The sequence below is a fragment of the Rhinolophus ferrumequinum genome, chromosome 9 (genome assembly GCF_004115265.2).
Source record: "Rhinolophus ferrumequinum isolate MPI-CBG mRhiFer1 chromosome 9, mRhiFer1_v1.p, whole genome shotgun sequence".
Lineage (NCBI taxonomy): Eukaryota > Metazoa > Chordata > Mammalia > Chiroptera > Rhinolophidae > Rhinolophus > Rhinolophus ferrumequinum.
The window spans coordinates 49,093,534-49,111,737 of NC_046292.1; the positions used below are offsets into that span (position 1 = coordinate 49,093,534).

The 18,204-nt window shown below is 35.4% G+C and overlaps 1 protein-coding gene across 27 annotated transcripts in view; it reads left to right on the top strand.

The window, feature by feature from the left end:
- SGIP1 (SH3GL interacting endocytic adaptor 1) overlaps window positions 1-14,664 on the top strand; it is a 195,438-nt gene extending 180,774 nt beyond the window's left edge. For 26 of the 27 annotated variants that reach the window (XM_033114770.1, XM_033114771.1, XM_033114784.1 and 23 more), the window contains 5 exons: window positions 1,371-1,503; window positions 4,730-4,932; window positions 8,723-8,787; window positions 9,368-9,532; window positions 10,521-14,664. In XM_033114770.1, the coding sequence (XP_032970661.1) occupies window positions 1,371-1,503; window positions 4,730-4,932; window positions 8,723-8,787; window positions 9,368-9,532; window positions 10,521-10,543 (589 nt within the window). In that variant the 3' untranslated portion in view covers window positions 10,544-14,664. The remainder of the gene's footprint in view (window positions 1-1,370; window positions 1,504-4,729; window positions 4,933-8,722; window positions 8,788-9,367; window positions 9,533-10,520) is intronic. The other variant, XM_033114778.1, reaches the window with a different exon arrangement.
- Window positions 14,665-18,204: the final 3,540 nt, after the last annotated feature.

The window sequence follows — 18,204 nt, forward strand, 5'->3', positions numbered from 1 at the left end:
TCTGTGCCTGACATCTAATAAGGACTTGAGTAATATTTGTTGAATGAATGAACAACTCAACCATAACTTAAATAATTTAGTCAAGCCGGATATTTATTCAGAACAACTGAAGGTTCTTAGTATTTGGAATTTGAGGGCCTATATAGTCACTCACTTTCTTGACGGAGTGGGACTTTTATTCCAGTGGTGAATAGAACAGGTCTTTCAGGAGATTATTACCAGGATTATTACCAGGATTATTTTCTCCTCTTCGGTCCTTGCATTGGCTTAACTGGCAAACTTGATTCCAGGTTTAAAAGTGTAACAGAAATAATCACTCATTAAGTGAAAAATAAATATGAAATGATCCAGATTGGAATTCAGAAACTTCTTATTTCAGTTTCCCTTCATGTTTTTAGTGTGCACATTAAGCCAGTAGATTTAATGAAATAGTTCATAATGTATCTAACAGAGTGGCTAGAGCAGAATAAGTGCTCAAAAAATTATAGCTACTATTATAGTATTTATATGGGATATTCTGAAAGTGAAATGTCAGTAAACGAGTTGTGTGTCAAGTTACTGAATTACTTCCATTCTCAGTTCCCTCATTATGTGGGAAGTAAGCAGATGTTTTTCACACTCTTGCCTGATTCTTTTTGTCACTGAGAGGAGTATTTTCAAGATACATTGAGTGAGTGGCCTGTGGACAGGCCTTTTGAGCAAAGCCTCTTATAAATTACAAAACTCCTTAGTTCGTTAAAATTGTACATGTCAGTTGTAACTACCACGATCATTATCATTTAAATTCCAGGGTCATCTTGTAAGAGAAGTGACTTTTTTATGATTTAGATGCTCTTAGATGAAATATTGTAGCATGAAATACTGTCGCTACCTAAAAAGGTAATTTTAGTCTTGCCCTTTTCTCCTCAATTAGAGATAAAGGCCATGTTTACATTTGGCCAAATATTGAACTCAGTAATTTCTGAGAAACTATTGTTCAAGTCAGTACAAAAGAAAAAAAAAATCAATGTACTCAGCTCCTTGATTGCATTAAGTAAGAGGAAACTGTGCTGATGTAGAAAGAGGTATTCCATTTGGGTTAATAAATAATTCATTCTTTAAAGTAACAAATTATCATCATGATTGGTTAATACCTCTAGGTACTCAGTGAGATTTATAACAATACAATAATGCATCCCTATGGGTATTAGTCTATTAATACTATTCAGAAGTGCAATTGTACTAAAACCATACTACTGTTAGTCATATAATCTCTACAAATTGTGAAAGATGAATATAGAAATCAGATGACAATTTGCTAAGATGTCTCTTTGTGTGGTTTATATTTGTAACCAGATGCTACTCAATCATTTTTCTTCCCAATTGAATAGCGATAATTCCCAAAATGATGCCAATACAAAGGAATTCTGGGTAAACATGCCAAATTTGATGACTCACCTAAAGAAAGTGTCGGAACAAAAACCCCAGGCTACATATTATAACGTGGACATGCTTAAATATCAGGTAAGCCTATTTCTATGGTCAGAGTACCTCTTTCACATTACAAATATTCTAATGTAACTAACATTAAATAAAAGTAAATAAAGTAACATTTCTTTTAATATTATTTAAAAGCTACAAGTTATAAGAAAACAGAAATTTTAAAAGACTAGTTGGGGACTTAGTGACAAGAATATTCATACATATCCTTATTAGTTTAAACTTACAAGTAAAATATTTTATTTAAAAGTTAGAGAAATATACCACAAAAATAAAGGTGAGAAACTTACACCAATTAAGTTTATAAATATTGATAAACTTCTTCACTGTAATTTTGTTAACAACATTAGTGTACTAAAAAAAAACCTCTCATTTTCAGTTATTAAATGTAAGTAATCTGGTGGTTTTTCTGAATGTGATAGGCCTCTGAAATAAATTCTAATAAATGATTTCTTATGTTAAGTGTAATTGAATGTTAAAAGAAAGTTTGGCACAACACAATGTAGTACCTGAGACATTTCTTTCTGTATCTAAGGCTGTCCTTACCCCACATTAGGATTCTGTGGAGCCCTGAGTATCCCATGATTCCCAGCCACTGAACCGACTGGGTTATTTTCAGTGCATTGTAATTTTTGTGATTAAATATGTTCACATTATTTTTCTTAAGATGAGGAAAAAAATTATTTTTTAAAGTTGGACTTTACTAAAAATCAATGCATCTCAAACATGACTGTGCTTTACAGTTACCAGGAAACTTGTAAACAAATGCTAGTTCTGAACTAGTGCTAATTATAGATAGATAGAGATAGATACCTATATTAAAATCTATTTACAGATAGATATGGACATAGGTACAGGTACAGGTATAAAAACATATCTGCTGGGCCTGAAACTCCCAGAGATTTTGACATAATTGGTGCTGGATAAGACCCAGTATGTATATTTATTACAAGTCCTCCAACTGATTATAATATACCCTACGGGTTGAAAACTACTTATTTATATTGTTATAAGGAAACCATTGAAGGTGAAGTATTTATATGATGGTACATTTTATAAAAATGCAATTAAATAGAATGTTTTTCCTGAAAGAATAGTATCATCAAAGCTTTGGACATTATCGATAATACTGAACAAACACATGATATGACAGAAATCCATCACTTTCATAATTAAAATATAACAGAAAAATGCATTTTTATTTAACTGTTATTTTTTTCCCAAAAAAACATTTAAACACATTTAGTGATTGCTTTAAGCTTCTGAGAGAAATGAAATGGGGTAAGAAAAAGAAACTCCAGTGCAATTTTTCCCTGAGTGAGAAGTTAAATTTCGGGGCTCATGCATGGTTCTTATGCCCAAAAGGGTAAAAGTAAAACTGTAGTTGTTTTCTTTCATGAAATTTCATTAGAAACCCTGTATCTATATTTTCACTTCAGATTACAATTTTCTTTGAAATTTTAAATCCTGTGAGATTTTTTTTAGTCTCCATATTTGTCATTAAGTGAACCTAGAAAGTAAAAAGAACTCACCTATCGCTATATGAGCTTGGTGTAAAGTATTAAAGTGTAGGCAAGAGACTGAACTCTGGAATTAAGTCAGCTTCCTACCCGCCACTGACCTTGGGCACTTCATTTCCCTAAACCTCAGTTTCCTCATCTGCAAATAAGGATAACAGTGATTCCTACCTAGATATTTTATAGGTGATTGTGAGGAGCTAATAGCCCAATATATTTCACAGTACTTTGTAAAATGTAAGTAGGCCTGCCATTCTGTGTTTAAGTGTGCTCCGTGGACTGTCTTTTGTTTGATTCGTGGTGGTGGTGTTTTTCAATAATACAAGGAACTAGTGTTTTTTGGGATTGCCTTCAAATCTCAGCATGTTTAGTTTCTGGCCACAAGTAGCATCCCCCAGTAATCAGAACAACCAAAAGCACACCCTCACATATCCCCTCACTGGGTAAGACAGCTACTATCAAGTTATGAACTCCTGCTGAGGATATAGTGCAGAAAGGAGCGGGAGGACGAGACTGCTCTGCCTTTGATCTATCTTAAATAATAGATTTCCAAATAAAAGTTCCTTGCAGAGGACTGTGCGGCTAACAATATTTAAAGTTTAAAAACTATTATAATGGTATCTAATTAAAATTGTTATCAAAAGGCACGTCTGTCATTTTATAAAAGAACCCATTACTGGGCTTGTTCCTGCAGCAGCCATTCCTGCCTTGTGAGCTCAGCCTGCCCTCAGGCCCCCACCCTGTGGTGTCCATATGTGCAGACATTGCTAGGCCAATAGAGAGCTGTTTATATTCTTCAACACGAGTGAGACTCATACTCCATGAATAAAATAGCAAAGGCATAGATACCACCTACACAGCCCCTGCAGTGTGCATGTACTTGGAAAAGGAAAATCTCCTAGAGCTATTCATTGTCACAGTGAACAATCGAGAAATAATTTTTTACTGTGGACCCAGCACTTGAGTTGATATCATTGTCTTTAGATAAGATATGTTTTTATTGCTTCTTCAGTCCTGGCTTTTTCTCGGACAAACTCACAGTTGATGCTGACTAGAATTGACAGTAGACAGTTGAATGCAGCACTTCCAGTTAGAAGACCTTGAGTTGAGCCCTTACTTTGGCAAATCCCAAAAGAGTAACAATAACCTGCTCTGTTTAATTAACTGGTTTGCTGTGAAGAGAAGTATGATAAGAATATTAATAAGTAGCATGGATTTATATGTTAATTCCTTCTTATGTGCTAAGCAGTATGTTGAGCATTTCACATAAAACATCTCCTTCAATCTGCCTGACAACTCTACGGGTAAATATTGTTGTTATAATTCCCATTTGGCAGATGAGGAACTATTGAGACAAACAGATTTAGTGCCTGGTCCAAGATGACTCAGCTTGTATGTGACAATCAGAACTCCCACCCCGGACTGTCTAACTCCTTGGCCTCAGCTCCTAACCAGTGTGCTACCACCTCCTGATTGTAAACTCTAACGTGCTAGGGAGATATTAGTCATTGATTGTATGTTTTTAACCTGCAACAATTTACCCGAAGCACCAGCTCTCTCTCACACGGCCCCCTTCCTCGTGATTTTCACTGAGCGCTCCTCAGTGAGCAGCACAAACAACAGAAAGACGTTTCGATATCTAAGAACATTCCTACGGAGATACTCAGAGCCGCTGGTTTTGTTTCAGATTAACAGTCGAGCCTTAAATATTCTCTTTCCTGTCGTTTGGCAAGGTGTCTGCCCAGGGCATTCAGTCCACGCCTCTGAACCTGGCAGTGAACTGGCGGTGTGAGCCAGCAAGCACCGACCTGCGCATTGACTACAAATACAATACGGATGCAATGACAACCGCTGTAGCCCTCAACAACGTGCAGTTCCTGGTCCCCATAGATGGAGGAGTAACCAAGCTCCAGGCTGTGCTCCCCCCAGCAGTCTGGTAAGTAGCCTTAGTCCCCATCTGCTTCCCCAAAGAGTTCCTTCTGGGCAAAGGCATCACAGAGTTAGCGCTTGTGTTTCCCACCAGAGGAGATCACAGCAGGCCTATGTGTCAGGATTCAGGGCAGGAAACAGAAACCACTTAAGCAGAAAATGATTTAACACAGATTTAGATGCTCACACAATGGTAGACGTGCTAGAAGAACAAGCTTTGGGCTGTATCTCCAAGACTGTTTCTCAGAAGACCACAGAACTGGCTGGCCAGAGGAGCTGCTACCTCTGCCTTAACCAAGAAGAACCAGTAGAAGGCTGCTTGTGGGGCCATTGAATTCAAGAACTCACCACTCTCCCGCTGAATCAAGGATGACAAAGCTACGACTGGCACTGCCTTAACTGCTTCTCAACACCCACAGAACTGGAGACTGGATTGGAGCACTGCTGTTAGAAGATTCCCACATCTCAATTATGTTGCTGGGAGCAGAAAATAGCCAAGAAAGCAACAGAACAATGGCCTCTCCCTCCCTTCTATCCTCCAAATCTCAAGGAGTGTATATAATTGGTGCGTCTAATTTTCATCTAGGGCTCTAAGTGCAGGGGAATCTAAGTGTAGGATTTAATTGTGTAGCCTTTGGATTATAAAAAAGCACACTAGAGAAGTTATGGTAAGAGAAATTGAATAGACACCAAGTACCAATAGCAGCTGCTAAAAAGATCTTATTTTCTTAGAAAAAAATACTCTAGTTTTTCCATATGATTGTCAGGAGCAAAAAAAAAAATGGAACATTAAAAAAGAGAATGTCAATCAAATATATGGTGATGGAAGGAGAACTGACTCTGGATGGTGAACACACAATGTAATTTATAGATGATGTGATACAGAATTGTACACCTGAAATCTATGTAATTTTACTAACAGTTGTCACCCCAATAAATAAAAATAAATAAATAAATAAATACTTGGAAAAAAAAAAAAGAGAGAGATTGTCAGCCATTTGACAGCTCCAATTTAAATTACCTGAATTAGCGGGTGGCTGGTTGGCTCAATTGGTCTGAGTATGGTGCTGATAACACCAAGGTCGCCAGTTCGATACACGCATGGGCCACTGTGAGCTGTGCCTTCCTTAAAGAATAGAAAAAAATAAATTTAAAATAAATTTAAAAAAAGATAAATTACCTGAATTAGGAGAGATCCAAGATGGCAGAGTAGATAAACACTGCTTGCCTCCTCCCATGAGCACATTAAATTTACAACTAAATTAAAGAATAATCAACCTGGAGAACCATCTGAAGTCTAGCTGAGCAGAAGTTTTATAACTAATTTTATAAAGAAGAAGCCATGTGACACTGGTAGAAGGGGCAGAGATGCGAAGCCGGGTTGGCCCCAAACTTCCGTTTGGCGGTTGAGATCAGGAGGGATATCTTGGCCATGGAGGATCCTCCCAAAGTTGCTAGGGACCCCAGCCCAGAGTAGTGATGCCTGGAAGAGATGCCCAACATCTGACTGTGAAAAACAGTAGGGATTCTGACTATTGGGTGAGATGGAAAGGTTGTGGTAAACCCAGACATCCTCATAAATGGCCCACACACAGACTCACTGGCTCGCAGACACTCACCCTGGGCTCTAGTAGAGGGTGAATGGGGGACGGGGGACATCAGAGGCATTCAGGGGTCAGGCTGAGGTGTGTGTGGCTTCAAGGCAAAGCCTGAAGGGATAGTCACCATTTTCCCTATGTGGGGTCCTTGTCCCATGAAGCCAGCAGGCAGTCACCATCTTTCCTGTTTTGAGCCCTCCCCCTACACTTATGGCCAAATCTGAATCTGATTGGCCTGATGAGCTCCACTGCTTCACCCTGCTGACTCACTGGGATCCCACTTTACCCAACTCCCCCATCACAAGAGGCACTTTCTCGAGAGCAGCCAGCCCCACCCACATTGCATTTTCTTGGAAAACTTATCAGAGTCCATGGGCCCCAGGTGAATGGTGACTGGCCTTGGTGTGCTCTAAGACTTTTGCTGATTAGCTGCAGGCTCATCACTGGCACAAATCAGAATTAACATTAAGCTGCTGATCACAACTCTTCCACTCTAGTGACTCCCTGAGACCCTGCCTTTCACCCAACTTATGTACTGCACGAGGCTTTATCAGCGGCTGAACCTTACAGGAGCCAGCAGATGGCAGCAGACCTTAGGGTTTCCTGGCTTTTTGCAAAGTTATCCTTGGTAATGGTGGCAGCCACCCTCGGTTCACAGCATGGCCTCTCCCACATGTTTCCAACTTTAGCACAGGGAGCAAACAACCATGGGTCACTTGATAGTTCCTACCAGGTAGTCACTGAGCTGGTCACAGGCAGTGGACAATCTGGCCTCTCCCGGAGGCTCTCCCAATTGGCCTCAGAACCAAAATACTTGGAGGTTGGCTTCAGACCATAACAGAGCACTGCACAATTAGCCCTACAAGTGGTACACACAAAGGGTGGTCTCAACAGGCAGCAGAGTCCACTGGGGTGAATCCCACTCAGTGGGGTAATTCCCCCTGCACAGCAGTCTGCAAGCTGTGGACATGGCCAAACCCCACAGCCAGTAAGCCTGAGGGTCAATCCCACCTACTGGTATGCCAATAGCAATCAAGGTTCAACTATAAAAGGAGGGCATACACAACCCACACAAGAGACACTCCTGGAGCACCCACAGCAGGTGACCTTGGAGATTGTTCCATGCATCCACACAGGATACCTACTGCATAAGTCCACCTGGCCAAGACTGGGAGACATAGCAGCCCTATTAATACATAGAAACAAACACAGAGAGGCAGCCAAAACAAAGAGACAAAGAAACATGTCCCATATGAAAGAACAGGAGAAAACTCCCCCAAAAAACTAAATGAGATGGAGACAAGCAATCTACTAGATGCAGAGTTCAAAACACTGGTTGTAAGGATGCTCAAGGAACTTAGTGAGAATCTCAACAAAGAGATAGAAAGCATTAAAAAGGACATAGAAACCGTAAAAGAGAACTAATCAGAAGTGAAAAATACAATAACTGAAATAAAGGATACACTAGAAGGAATCATCAGCAGACTAGATGAAGCAGAGAATCGAATCAGCAATTTAGAAGACAAGGTAGCAGAAAAAAAACAATCAGAACAGCAAAAAGAAAAAAGAATTTTAAAAAATTGAGGATAGCTTAAATCTCTGAGACAACATCAAGTGCACCAACTTTCACATCATAGGGGTACCAGCAGGAGAAGAGAGAAAACAAGGGATTGAGGACCTAATTGAGGAAATAATGACTGAAACACTGTGACAGCATGGGACGTATCAGATGGTTGCTGGACTTAATCATGTGATCAGTTCTTTAGGTATATAAATATTGAGTAACTATGGTATACCCCTGACAGTAATATAAAATTGTGTTAGCTATATTTTTAACAAAAATCTTTTAAAAAATAAATTACCAGAATTAATTAATACTTCCCATCTATTCTTCTCAGTGGATGTGTTTTTAAAAAATTAGCTGCATTGTCCTCTAAATATTTATCTATCTAGTAGTGTTGTGGCTAGTTACAATAAGGAACAGGAAAGGAGAGAATTTATGTACGTATGCATGGATGAATGGATGGATGGATGGATGGATAGATAGATAGATAGATAGATAGATAGATAATGCTTAAATTGTAGCTAAAATTTTCAGGATCCTTTTTTTTTTTTAATTAACACTATCTGGAAAAATATGGCATCCATTAAACCAAAAACCTTGTGTACACAAAGATCTTTTACCTATTTTATTTTTAGGAATGCTGAACAACAAAGAATATTGTGGAAGATTCCTGATATTTCTCAGAAGTCAGAAAACGGAGGTAATGTAATCATAGGCTTACTTTGTTTAATATATAAGGCTGAAATAGCTTTCGGGTATCAGGCAACTCTTAACCCAAATATACTTAACCACTAAAAGCAAGCAAAATATTTCACTTTGTTTTGACATATACTTACTTCAGTCAATAAAAGCAAATAATTCTTCAATGACTCCTCCACTTCCCCTTTTCTGCCCAAGACCCCACATCGAACAGATAATACTTTAAGCAGAGAAGAGCTTTCAATGAAGCACGTTTCCACTCTGTATCAGATCTCACACTCTTTGATAGTTTAGACATTTTTCACTTTCCTCTGATAATAATGATAGGTTTAGAAAATACACTGCCTTCTAAGTAGCATGCTCCCAAAGTAGCATCTGGCTAAATTACACTTGCATCAGTGTGCAGAAGGAGTCACTCATAATATTTAATGATATTAAATTTTATTCATCACCATTTTGTCACTGAAACATCTACTATTTTCTAAGTTAGATTTTTGTATGTTAACTTTGGAATGCAATTTCTAAAATTATCTCCAGAATGTTGTGTTATTATCTTGTAATACATAATACTCTCTTTATAGGGGTGGGTTCTTTATTGGCAAGATTTCAGTTATCTGAGGGCCCAAGCAAACCTTCCCCATTGGTTGTGCAGTTCACAAGTGAAGGAAGTACCCTTTCTGGCTGTGACATTGAACTTGTGGGAGCAGGCTATCGATTTTCACTCATCAAGAAAAGGTTTGCTGCAGGTAAGTGTGTATCTTTTGAATTTCATTTGCAAAAACAATGTGCTTTAGCTACTCTTCCTTAAGAAGCAATAGGCTGTGATTTTCTTATCTTCCTCCTCCTCTTCCCCGCTCCCAACCCCCATTTCCCATCTCAATTAGAAAGCAAACCAATTGTCGAATGAAGTAAAACTAGGACAGTGAACTGGAAATCAGGAATTAGGAAAGCCCTGACTACTTATCATGGCTCTGGCTCTGTTCCTTAGATGGGGCTGACCTGTCATTCCCATTACGTAGATGTGAATGCTAAGGTTAATGGAATAAATCCTGCTTTATTATACTGACTAAGAAGATAAATGTTATTTGCCTTTGAATTTATCTTGTATCTGAAAATTTTTGTTCTCTAACAGGACTTTATAGATTTTAGACTTCTCTGACTTAGCTGAGATCTAAAAGGATCCATCTTTCACTTTAATAGCAGCCTTAAAGAATCTAGGCCAAAGATTGGAACTGGTTGCCCATGAACTGAATGTAGCCACGAGACAGGTTTTTCTGGCACGCACAATCATTTGTAGGTGGGGGATTCCCCAATACTAGGATGTCACACTTGTCAATGATTTGTTTGTATAAACCCTGGCTTTTATGCTGCTGTACTGATGTAATTATTCATCATACTCCTTTCACTCTCAGAATTGACCCAGATTGCAAAGTAATTATATGATCACTCTTCCTAAAATAAGTTGGATTCTCACATCCAGGAACAAAGCTCCCTATTCTGGTCAAAATCCAAACCTCTGCAAAATGTTTATATATGGAAATGTGAAAAGGCAACTAGCAGGTCTGGAAAATTGAAAACTCAAAATACATTATGTGCCTTATATGAGTATTGCATCCCTCCAGTGTGCAGTATTTGGCACCTACGGGTAAGGCAGGAAGAATAGAAATGTTAGTCATTTAATAATCACATTGTCGAACGAGCAGGTCATCTCTTGATATGTTGTTTTTTTTGCAGGAAAATATTTGGCAGATAACTAATATAACCTTATGCAAGGATTTGGAGGACTCATAATGGAGAACTGTTGTATGAGAAACAGGTTTCACTTTGGGTTTGATAAAGGCAAATCAAAATCTGCACTTGGGACCTATCTGCTGGAAATGCCCCTGACTTTTCAGCAATGATTTCCCTCACACAATACCATGATGACCAGTCCTACAGTATTTACTTCTAGGTGTAATATTGTTATGGTTTTAAAATGTAATTATTGTATTTGTAAATTGTACTCATTCCAGTAAGGCGGATAGACACTTGAGTTTTAGCATTTTACCATTCCTGAAATGGATGTAATTTAAACTGTGGTATGTAAATTTAATAGTAGTACTGTTGAATGGCACAGTGCTTACAGAGGTAGATTGCATTTTGTCAATATATAAAATTTAAATATAATGTTGATAGGTATCATAAAGGGGGTGCCACATACAAAGAAAATTAAGTGGAACCAGAAAAAACACTGCTTTTTTCTTCAGTCCTTAGTATGTTTTACTCTAGTGCTAAATAAAAATTCTATCTTCAAATGGTTAGTGGGTTAAATTCAGAAATTATTTCAGAAAATAGAATTCTAAGGTTACAGCATATTCAAAGAAAAGCATTAATTACCACTTTTTAAAAAGCTTTTTTTTCAAACTGCAATTTCATAAAAATGCAAACTGTGTAAACAGGGCCTCTTATTTTTATAACTTGTGTAAAAAGGGAAAGCAATTCATATTTAAAGTTTAAGTATATGAAATTATAATCAAGAGTAAAGAAGATGTTGAAGTCTTAACTACTTCCCCCTCTCTACAGTTTAGCAAATGTAAAGATTACTGAACAATCAGTCAGACTAAAACCAAAACAGTGATTTTAAAATTTTAAGACTTTCCATAGTCAAACTGGTTAACAATTTATGCACAATTACTCTAAACAGAGAGTTTCTCCCATCTAGCATGGAGAATGGTTCCACGTATGTTCCTCTTTACCCGCAGGAATCAAAATACTGGTACTAAAAATCTCAGAAAAAAGTATTTTAGTTCCCAGTTTAAATCCTGAAGGAGATTTTAATTGTCATCATTTATGTCGTTTGGGAAGGAGAAAAATAAGCTTTATAAATTAAATTCTATCCACATAATTGTGCAATAAATTTCCTTTTAGATAAGATTCATTATACGTAGCCATAAATCTTTGCCATTCTTGGGGAATCAAAAAGAAAAGTTATCAAAAATTTGTCACGATTTCATTGTTGCAACATGTAGTAAAAACTTTAATTACTCAGTCTGGCATCACGAATTGGGAATTCAGAATAGAGAAGCACTTCTTCAGGGATCTCAGTTGTAAAACCTTCCTCTGTTATGATCTGAAAACATGAATCTTCCTTCAAGTCATAGAACTTATTTTAAACGTAAGCAAATTTTTATTCTAGTTTATATTGTTAAATAACTAACTATTAAGTTGTTCTGTTTATAATGAGTTGCTAAATTTTATTTTACATTCACTCATATGACAAAGAATCTTTAGCCCCTTTAAATTTTAGAATCAAATTAAATTTTGTAAGTCTTACTCTTAAAATGAGATTGTGACTGGCAGTTGTCTATAGTGGAACTTTTTAAATTAATATTTGTACTTCTCAATCAGTGCTAGAACAGAAAATGTTCAAAATGATCTGTTTTACCTTAGAAGAATTCTTACTATTCAAACAAAATCTCGATTGGCTCCCAATCTTTTGTTGAAGTTTTTTGAACAAATAATTAATGTACTAATTTGAAGTAAAGATATTCAATTTGATTTTGAAACCAAAATAGAAAATAAAAACTTTTAAATCCGATGAAACATGGGGAAATTTCAAACACTGAAATCAATCGAAAGTAAGCAGCTGAAAATTGGGAATTATCCAGCATATGAGTATAAAAATGTGTTTTTAAATAATCAATTCATGAAAATGTATTGAATATTAACACAAAGTATATTAAAATGTGTAAATATTACTCTTCTCATGTTTTGCTCTTTATATTTTATTTTATATGGTTCTGGAGTGAATTGGTAATTACACATAAGGATGTTTTTGTCAAAGAATAATTTTGTTGATATTGTAAAAATGTAATTTAAAACATAGATTACAATAGTCCCTAATGTTACTCAAATGTTTCTAGGAACTAAAATTTGAAACTATGAAAATATCCTATGATCTCTTAATTGGTCTTTGTGAAACAGAATTGAAGTCAGTGATTTCAAAAATTACTAAACTTTGAATAACCAGAACCTCAAAAAAGAATATATCCCTCTTCCTTTCAGAAAATAGGTCACAATAAACTCATATCAGGGCGATTAGGGTTTTGGGTTTTTTTAATCTTGTAGTTTATAATCTGTTACACTCGTACCCACATAACTGTGCAATAAGAATTCATGTTAGAAAGAATGATCCCAGACAATGCAAGAGTCTCAGTATAGAAGAAACATTAAGACAGGTTCATTATCAATTCCTAAAACAGAACAAAATGTACATATTAAGATTTTCAAAACCAGGGGCTAATATAAAAAGAAAGGGATCTCATTAACCAGAACACCATTTCCTGAGCATCATGGTTAAAAAAGATTCTGTTCCAACAGATAGAAATTATGAATGATACTGCTTTATTTTGGCAACATGAAAAGTATGTTTTCAAATAAATTCCATATTTTCATGATATTTTTTAGAAATAAATTCTTATTACAAATTAGTCTGAATTTTATCATAATTGGAATTTATAATTTCTAAGAATTAAATTTTTAATTATTTTTAAAGCTCTATTCTTCGCTACAACTACAGCCAAAATGAAAATTCACTGTATGGCATTTGGGAATATAGCTCATCTGTCAAGAAAGAATGTCCACATTTCAAATGGTTTCAAGTGAATAGAAAAGAACAGCCCAGAAAATCAAACTACAGATATTTTATTTTTGGTTTTATGGATTTTTACTCCCTCTCAATCTGTAAAGTGGTTGGGGCCACAATTAAACATCTTTTTATTTCTTCTTTTCAAAGAAACCTGGTAACTACCCTAACTCCTGCTGTGTGACCTTAGGCAAATCACTGACCTTTTCATTTTCTCATCTTTAGAATGAGGGTTTGGGATTGCCAGTGGTTTTCAAGCTTTTCTTAACAGCAGGACTTTCTTCTACTAGAATTGCACATGGAATCCTGTTAGGCAAAACAGCTCAAAGCAATGAAGGAGTTCCTCCAGCAGTTTAAATCTGGGGACCCCCGACCCTAGGGAACTGTTTCAACAACATAATAATACATCAAAGATCTATATAGTTTCTTCCACCTCTGAAGTTATGTGATTCTACTTGGCTTGGATAGATACACCATTGGGGGCTTTAAAAGCAAACTTTTACAATCTGACTGATATACAATAAAAATTGATATTTACTTCAGTGCTTACCATGTACCAGTCACTTTAGATATTAGCTCATTTAATTCTTATATCAACTCAAAAATTGTAGGTACTCTTTTTAATTTCTGTTTTACAAATGGTGACACTGAGGCTTAGACAGGTTAATTAATTTGCTCAAAGTGACACAGCAGCTGGAAGTAACCCAGTTATCTTGACTGCAGAGGGAGCCCCTGACCTGTTTTGCTTGCTCATACTGGGGAATAAACCCTTCTGTTTTATTTTACTATACAAACTCTATTTGAATACCAAGGTAATGGTGCTATGAAAAATTAGTATCAAAATAAGGATTATTCCAATTGCAAAATTGTTGGGAAAAAATACGTTTCTCAAAGTATGATACATGGATGACTTGTATTATCATTTTTTTTTTAATTTTTTGTATTATCATTTATTTTTAAAGTGCAATGATTTTGGCTTAGTCACAAATATATCCCTAGAGCCTAGAAGATGGCAGGCATCAATAAATTTATATTAAAGGAATAAATCTCTAGAAAGGGAGTTTAGGAATATGTATTTTGACAAGCCCCCAAAATTTGAGAAGCACTGCCCTAGTATATTTCTCAGGTCCTTCTTAGTTCTGACATACCAGATTTTAAACATTAAATTTTAAGTTGAAGGCCATTTTTCTAGCAAATTAATTTTTTTCATTCAGACCATTTAACTTCCTCCAGTCGAGAGAGAGAGAGAGAGAGAGAGAGAGAGAGAGAGAGAGAGAGAGAGAGAGAGAGAGAGAGCGCTTTTTTCCTAGGAAAATCCCAATCTTTTCCGTAGAGTTTTCCTGTTGTGCTATTTCAGTATCAAAGTGGCCTGAAATTCATCTCTCATTTTCATGTTTCTATCCTTTTCATTAATGTCTTAAAAGATTAAAAGAAGCAGTAGGGGTGATACTACAAGCTGTGGTTCATCCCAAACACAAAGTCCTAATAAATGTCTCCCTTCTTGCAAGGGACACTCAGATATTGATCTTGTGAGTTGACCCTATTTATTTTGTAGGCCTTTGAATTAGATGCTTTATAAGTATAAGCATGGACTAGTGTCATTCCAAAAGAGTTTTACCAATTTTTTTTTTTTTGCATTTTTTTCTCCAAAATAGTTACAGGCTGTCAATTAAAGTTGAACGACACAGTAAAATATGCAGATATCTAAGGAGATGAGTTTGTGGGTTTTGTTTTGTTTTTTTAAGCTTTCTTTTTTTCCCCAAAAGATTATACATTTGAGCAAAATCCCATTCAGTCTAAATGTACTCATTTTGTGCATAGTTTATGATATCAATTTTAAAAATGAAAGCATAACTTTGATAATAACAAAATGAGGGTGATCTCTAGATAGTGCTTTAAAAGCTAACATAAATATGAAGTTTCCTTGAAATAAGTCAAGTTAAATTGTTGATCTGAATGAACAAATCAATTCACGTTACACTGATTAAAGAGATTGTTCTGATGACGCACCCTACCCATTTTACTGTGTGCACTTCTCTTGGATCTTTATTGTATTTTCCAGCTCCTTTTTTTTCTTTTTCTTTTTTTTTTTTAATTTGGAAAACAGCATTTAAATGACATTTGCTTACTCATGAATTAAGCATGGATACCATTACATTACTTTTTCTGCATGGAATATATGGAGGCAAAATGAGATCGGAGTACAGTGTTTAAGTCTCCAAATATTAAAAACAAACAACAACAAAAACCTCCTACCCTCTCTCCTGTGTCATTGCTTTGATGTTCTGTCTTCTGTAGGCTATAGTTGCATTTTTAATATCTAATTGAAATCTAAATATCCTTCTTGAAGGAATGTCAAATTTTAGGATCCATTGAGTTGACCACGATCAGACCTCTTGATTGTCCCTTGAGTTTAACATCTGATTTCTATCCTAACTGAGTATTTCTATGAGAGAAAGCCACGTCCTTATTGAATTCACCATGGGTATAATAATTTATTCTTTAAGTTTGACTTCTAAGGTTATTTTTCTTTTGATTTATAGTATTGCTGAGTGCCTCTTTCTATCCCTACGGTAATACGTTGTCTGTTCTAGATATATCTTTAATCTTATAAGAAAAGATGTTTTAATGAAAAGCAAATATATTTTTATGTGTTCCTTAATGACTAAAAGAAAATAAGTAAAAGATACTTCTACTGCATTCACCTATATTCCAGTATTTTCCAATCATGTTCAGGTCTACTGGTTCTGGCAAATGCTCACTGTGGTCTGAGAATAAATGATCCTCTACCATAAGTGCCCCTTGGACACTGATAATAAATGTTAATGTTTTAATGAAGCTTAAGAAAGTTATTGGAGCAGGAAAATGCTTTTCTTCCTTAACACACCTTGAAGAAATTTAGAAAAGTTTTAACATCAGTTTATGCATTTTTCAACAACTGCAAATAATATAACCAGCAACTCTTTGAAAAGATGCTGTTTTTTTTTGTTTTGTTTTAACTTCAAGGAAAATTCCTGCCATTTCAAATGAATTAGTATCTACTTTAAATTTCATTAGTACATCTTAGTGAATTTAAGATGTACTAATATTATCATATCAAATATTTATCTCAAATATTTAAAACAAAACAATGAAATTGTTTTAATATTTTAAGTATTATTTTTCAGATATGTACCTATGACCTCCACATCAGACCACTATCTGTTGCAAATAGTCCAACTCCTTTGGAGAGTGAAATTAATGCGAGTGAGCAATCGTTGGCAATATTTTATTAAACAGCTTTAAGAAATTGAATCATGATAGATCAATGCTGACAGCATTTTTACATATCTTGTAAAATTATATGAAATTTTATGAAAAACGTTTTAGTTAAAGCTAAAAGGAATGCACTATTCATCATAGATTTTGCAGGACTCTACACTCTATTAATGAGCATTGCACAGTTCTTTTATGCTTTGCTTTATTTTTAAAATCAATCGTTTCTACACAAAATAATCAACAAAGTTCCTTTAAAAAATTCCTGAATAAACTATCAGACCGAAAAGAATAAACCTGAATAACTACACTTCTCTAAATATAGTTCAATTTTTAACTCAGTTTGTGAATCAGCTTGATAGATCACAAGCCATTTATCATTTTAAAATATTTCATTGAATGAGTAATTATGCAAATGTTAATTCCATCTCACTTGTTCAGTTGTATATTATTTCACTGACACTTCATTCTTTCGTTTGTTTTTTTTTTTTTGCAAACAAATGCTTAGTGTTATTCATACATCATTATTTCAAACTACATTAAATAGTATCCCCAATGACTATCACTGAGATCCATGTCCCAAAGTCCAAAGCCAGATTTTTTTCTTTTCCTGTGAGGCACTAGGATGATAATTCTTATAGCTCTGTCGATTTTGCAGGTCAGTATTTAGTTCTTGCTTCCTTAAATGGATAAACATGAAACACATTGGCTCTTGTCTAATCTCTCGCTCTCTCTCAATCTAACCAAGTTGGAAAATTGCTACTGAATAATTTTTCTTGAAAAAGCCAAGTGACGGTATGATGATATGCGAATCATTTCTATGAGGAAGGTTTCACTACAGGCCAAGCAGGAATTCATAGAGCTGTATTTTTAAACTGTTTGAATATTACTGGGTTTCAATATACAAAGAATTTTATTTTTCACTCTATGTAGAAAAAGATCGCTATAAATGAAATGATCAAATTTTAGTTTTCATGCCTATGAAGTGGCAATGTAAGGCATGAGTTTTGTTTTTCAAAAAAAACAAGAGAAACTAGGAAAGGAATCTCAGAGAAATTGGGCTGTGCTTATAAAGGTAATAAAATTCAGTGAATTGTCTTTCTTAAGGAAAATGATATTAGGGTATACTATAATTTGAGTTGGTGGTAGTCTTTATTTAGAGTTCTCCAGGATCTTTGTAGTAAACATAAACTGAATTTATGATCTTGTTATGGAGTATATAATTTCACAAAATGCTTTGGGCATAAAATATTTATAAAAGGAATTATGGGTTAAAATACTCAAATATACTTTTTAAACTTAGTTAAAATGTGGGTGCCTGGCTCTTTTTCCTACTTGTATTATTCAACAGAGAATACTTGATTCTCATAGCCTTTACCGCTTTGTCTGTGATGAAAGCTTTACTGCTTCTGTGCTGTGCTCAAGAGAAAACCAGCAAAAGAAGCGACTGCTTGTTCCTTCACAGAACTGCAGCAAAGCTCTCTGTTGAGCAATGGTGATATGAAGTGGTAGCACTGACTTATTGAAAATAATCATGAG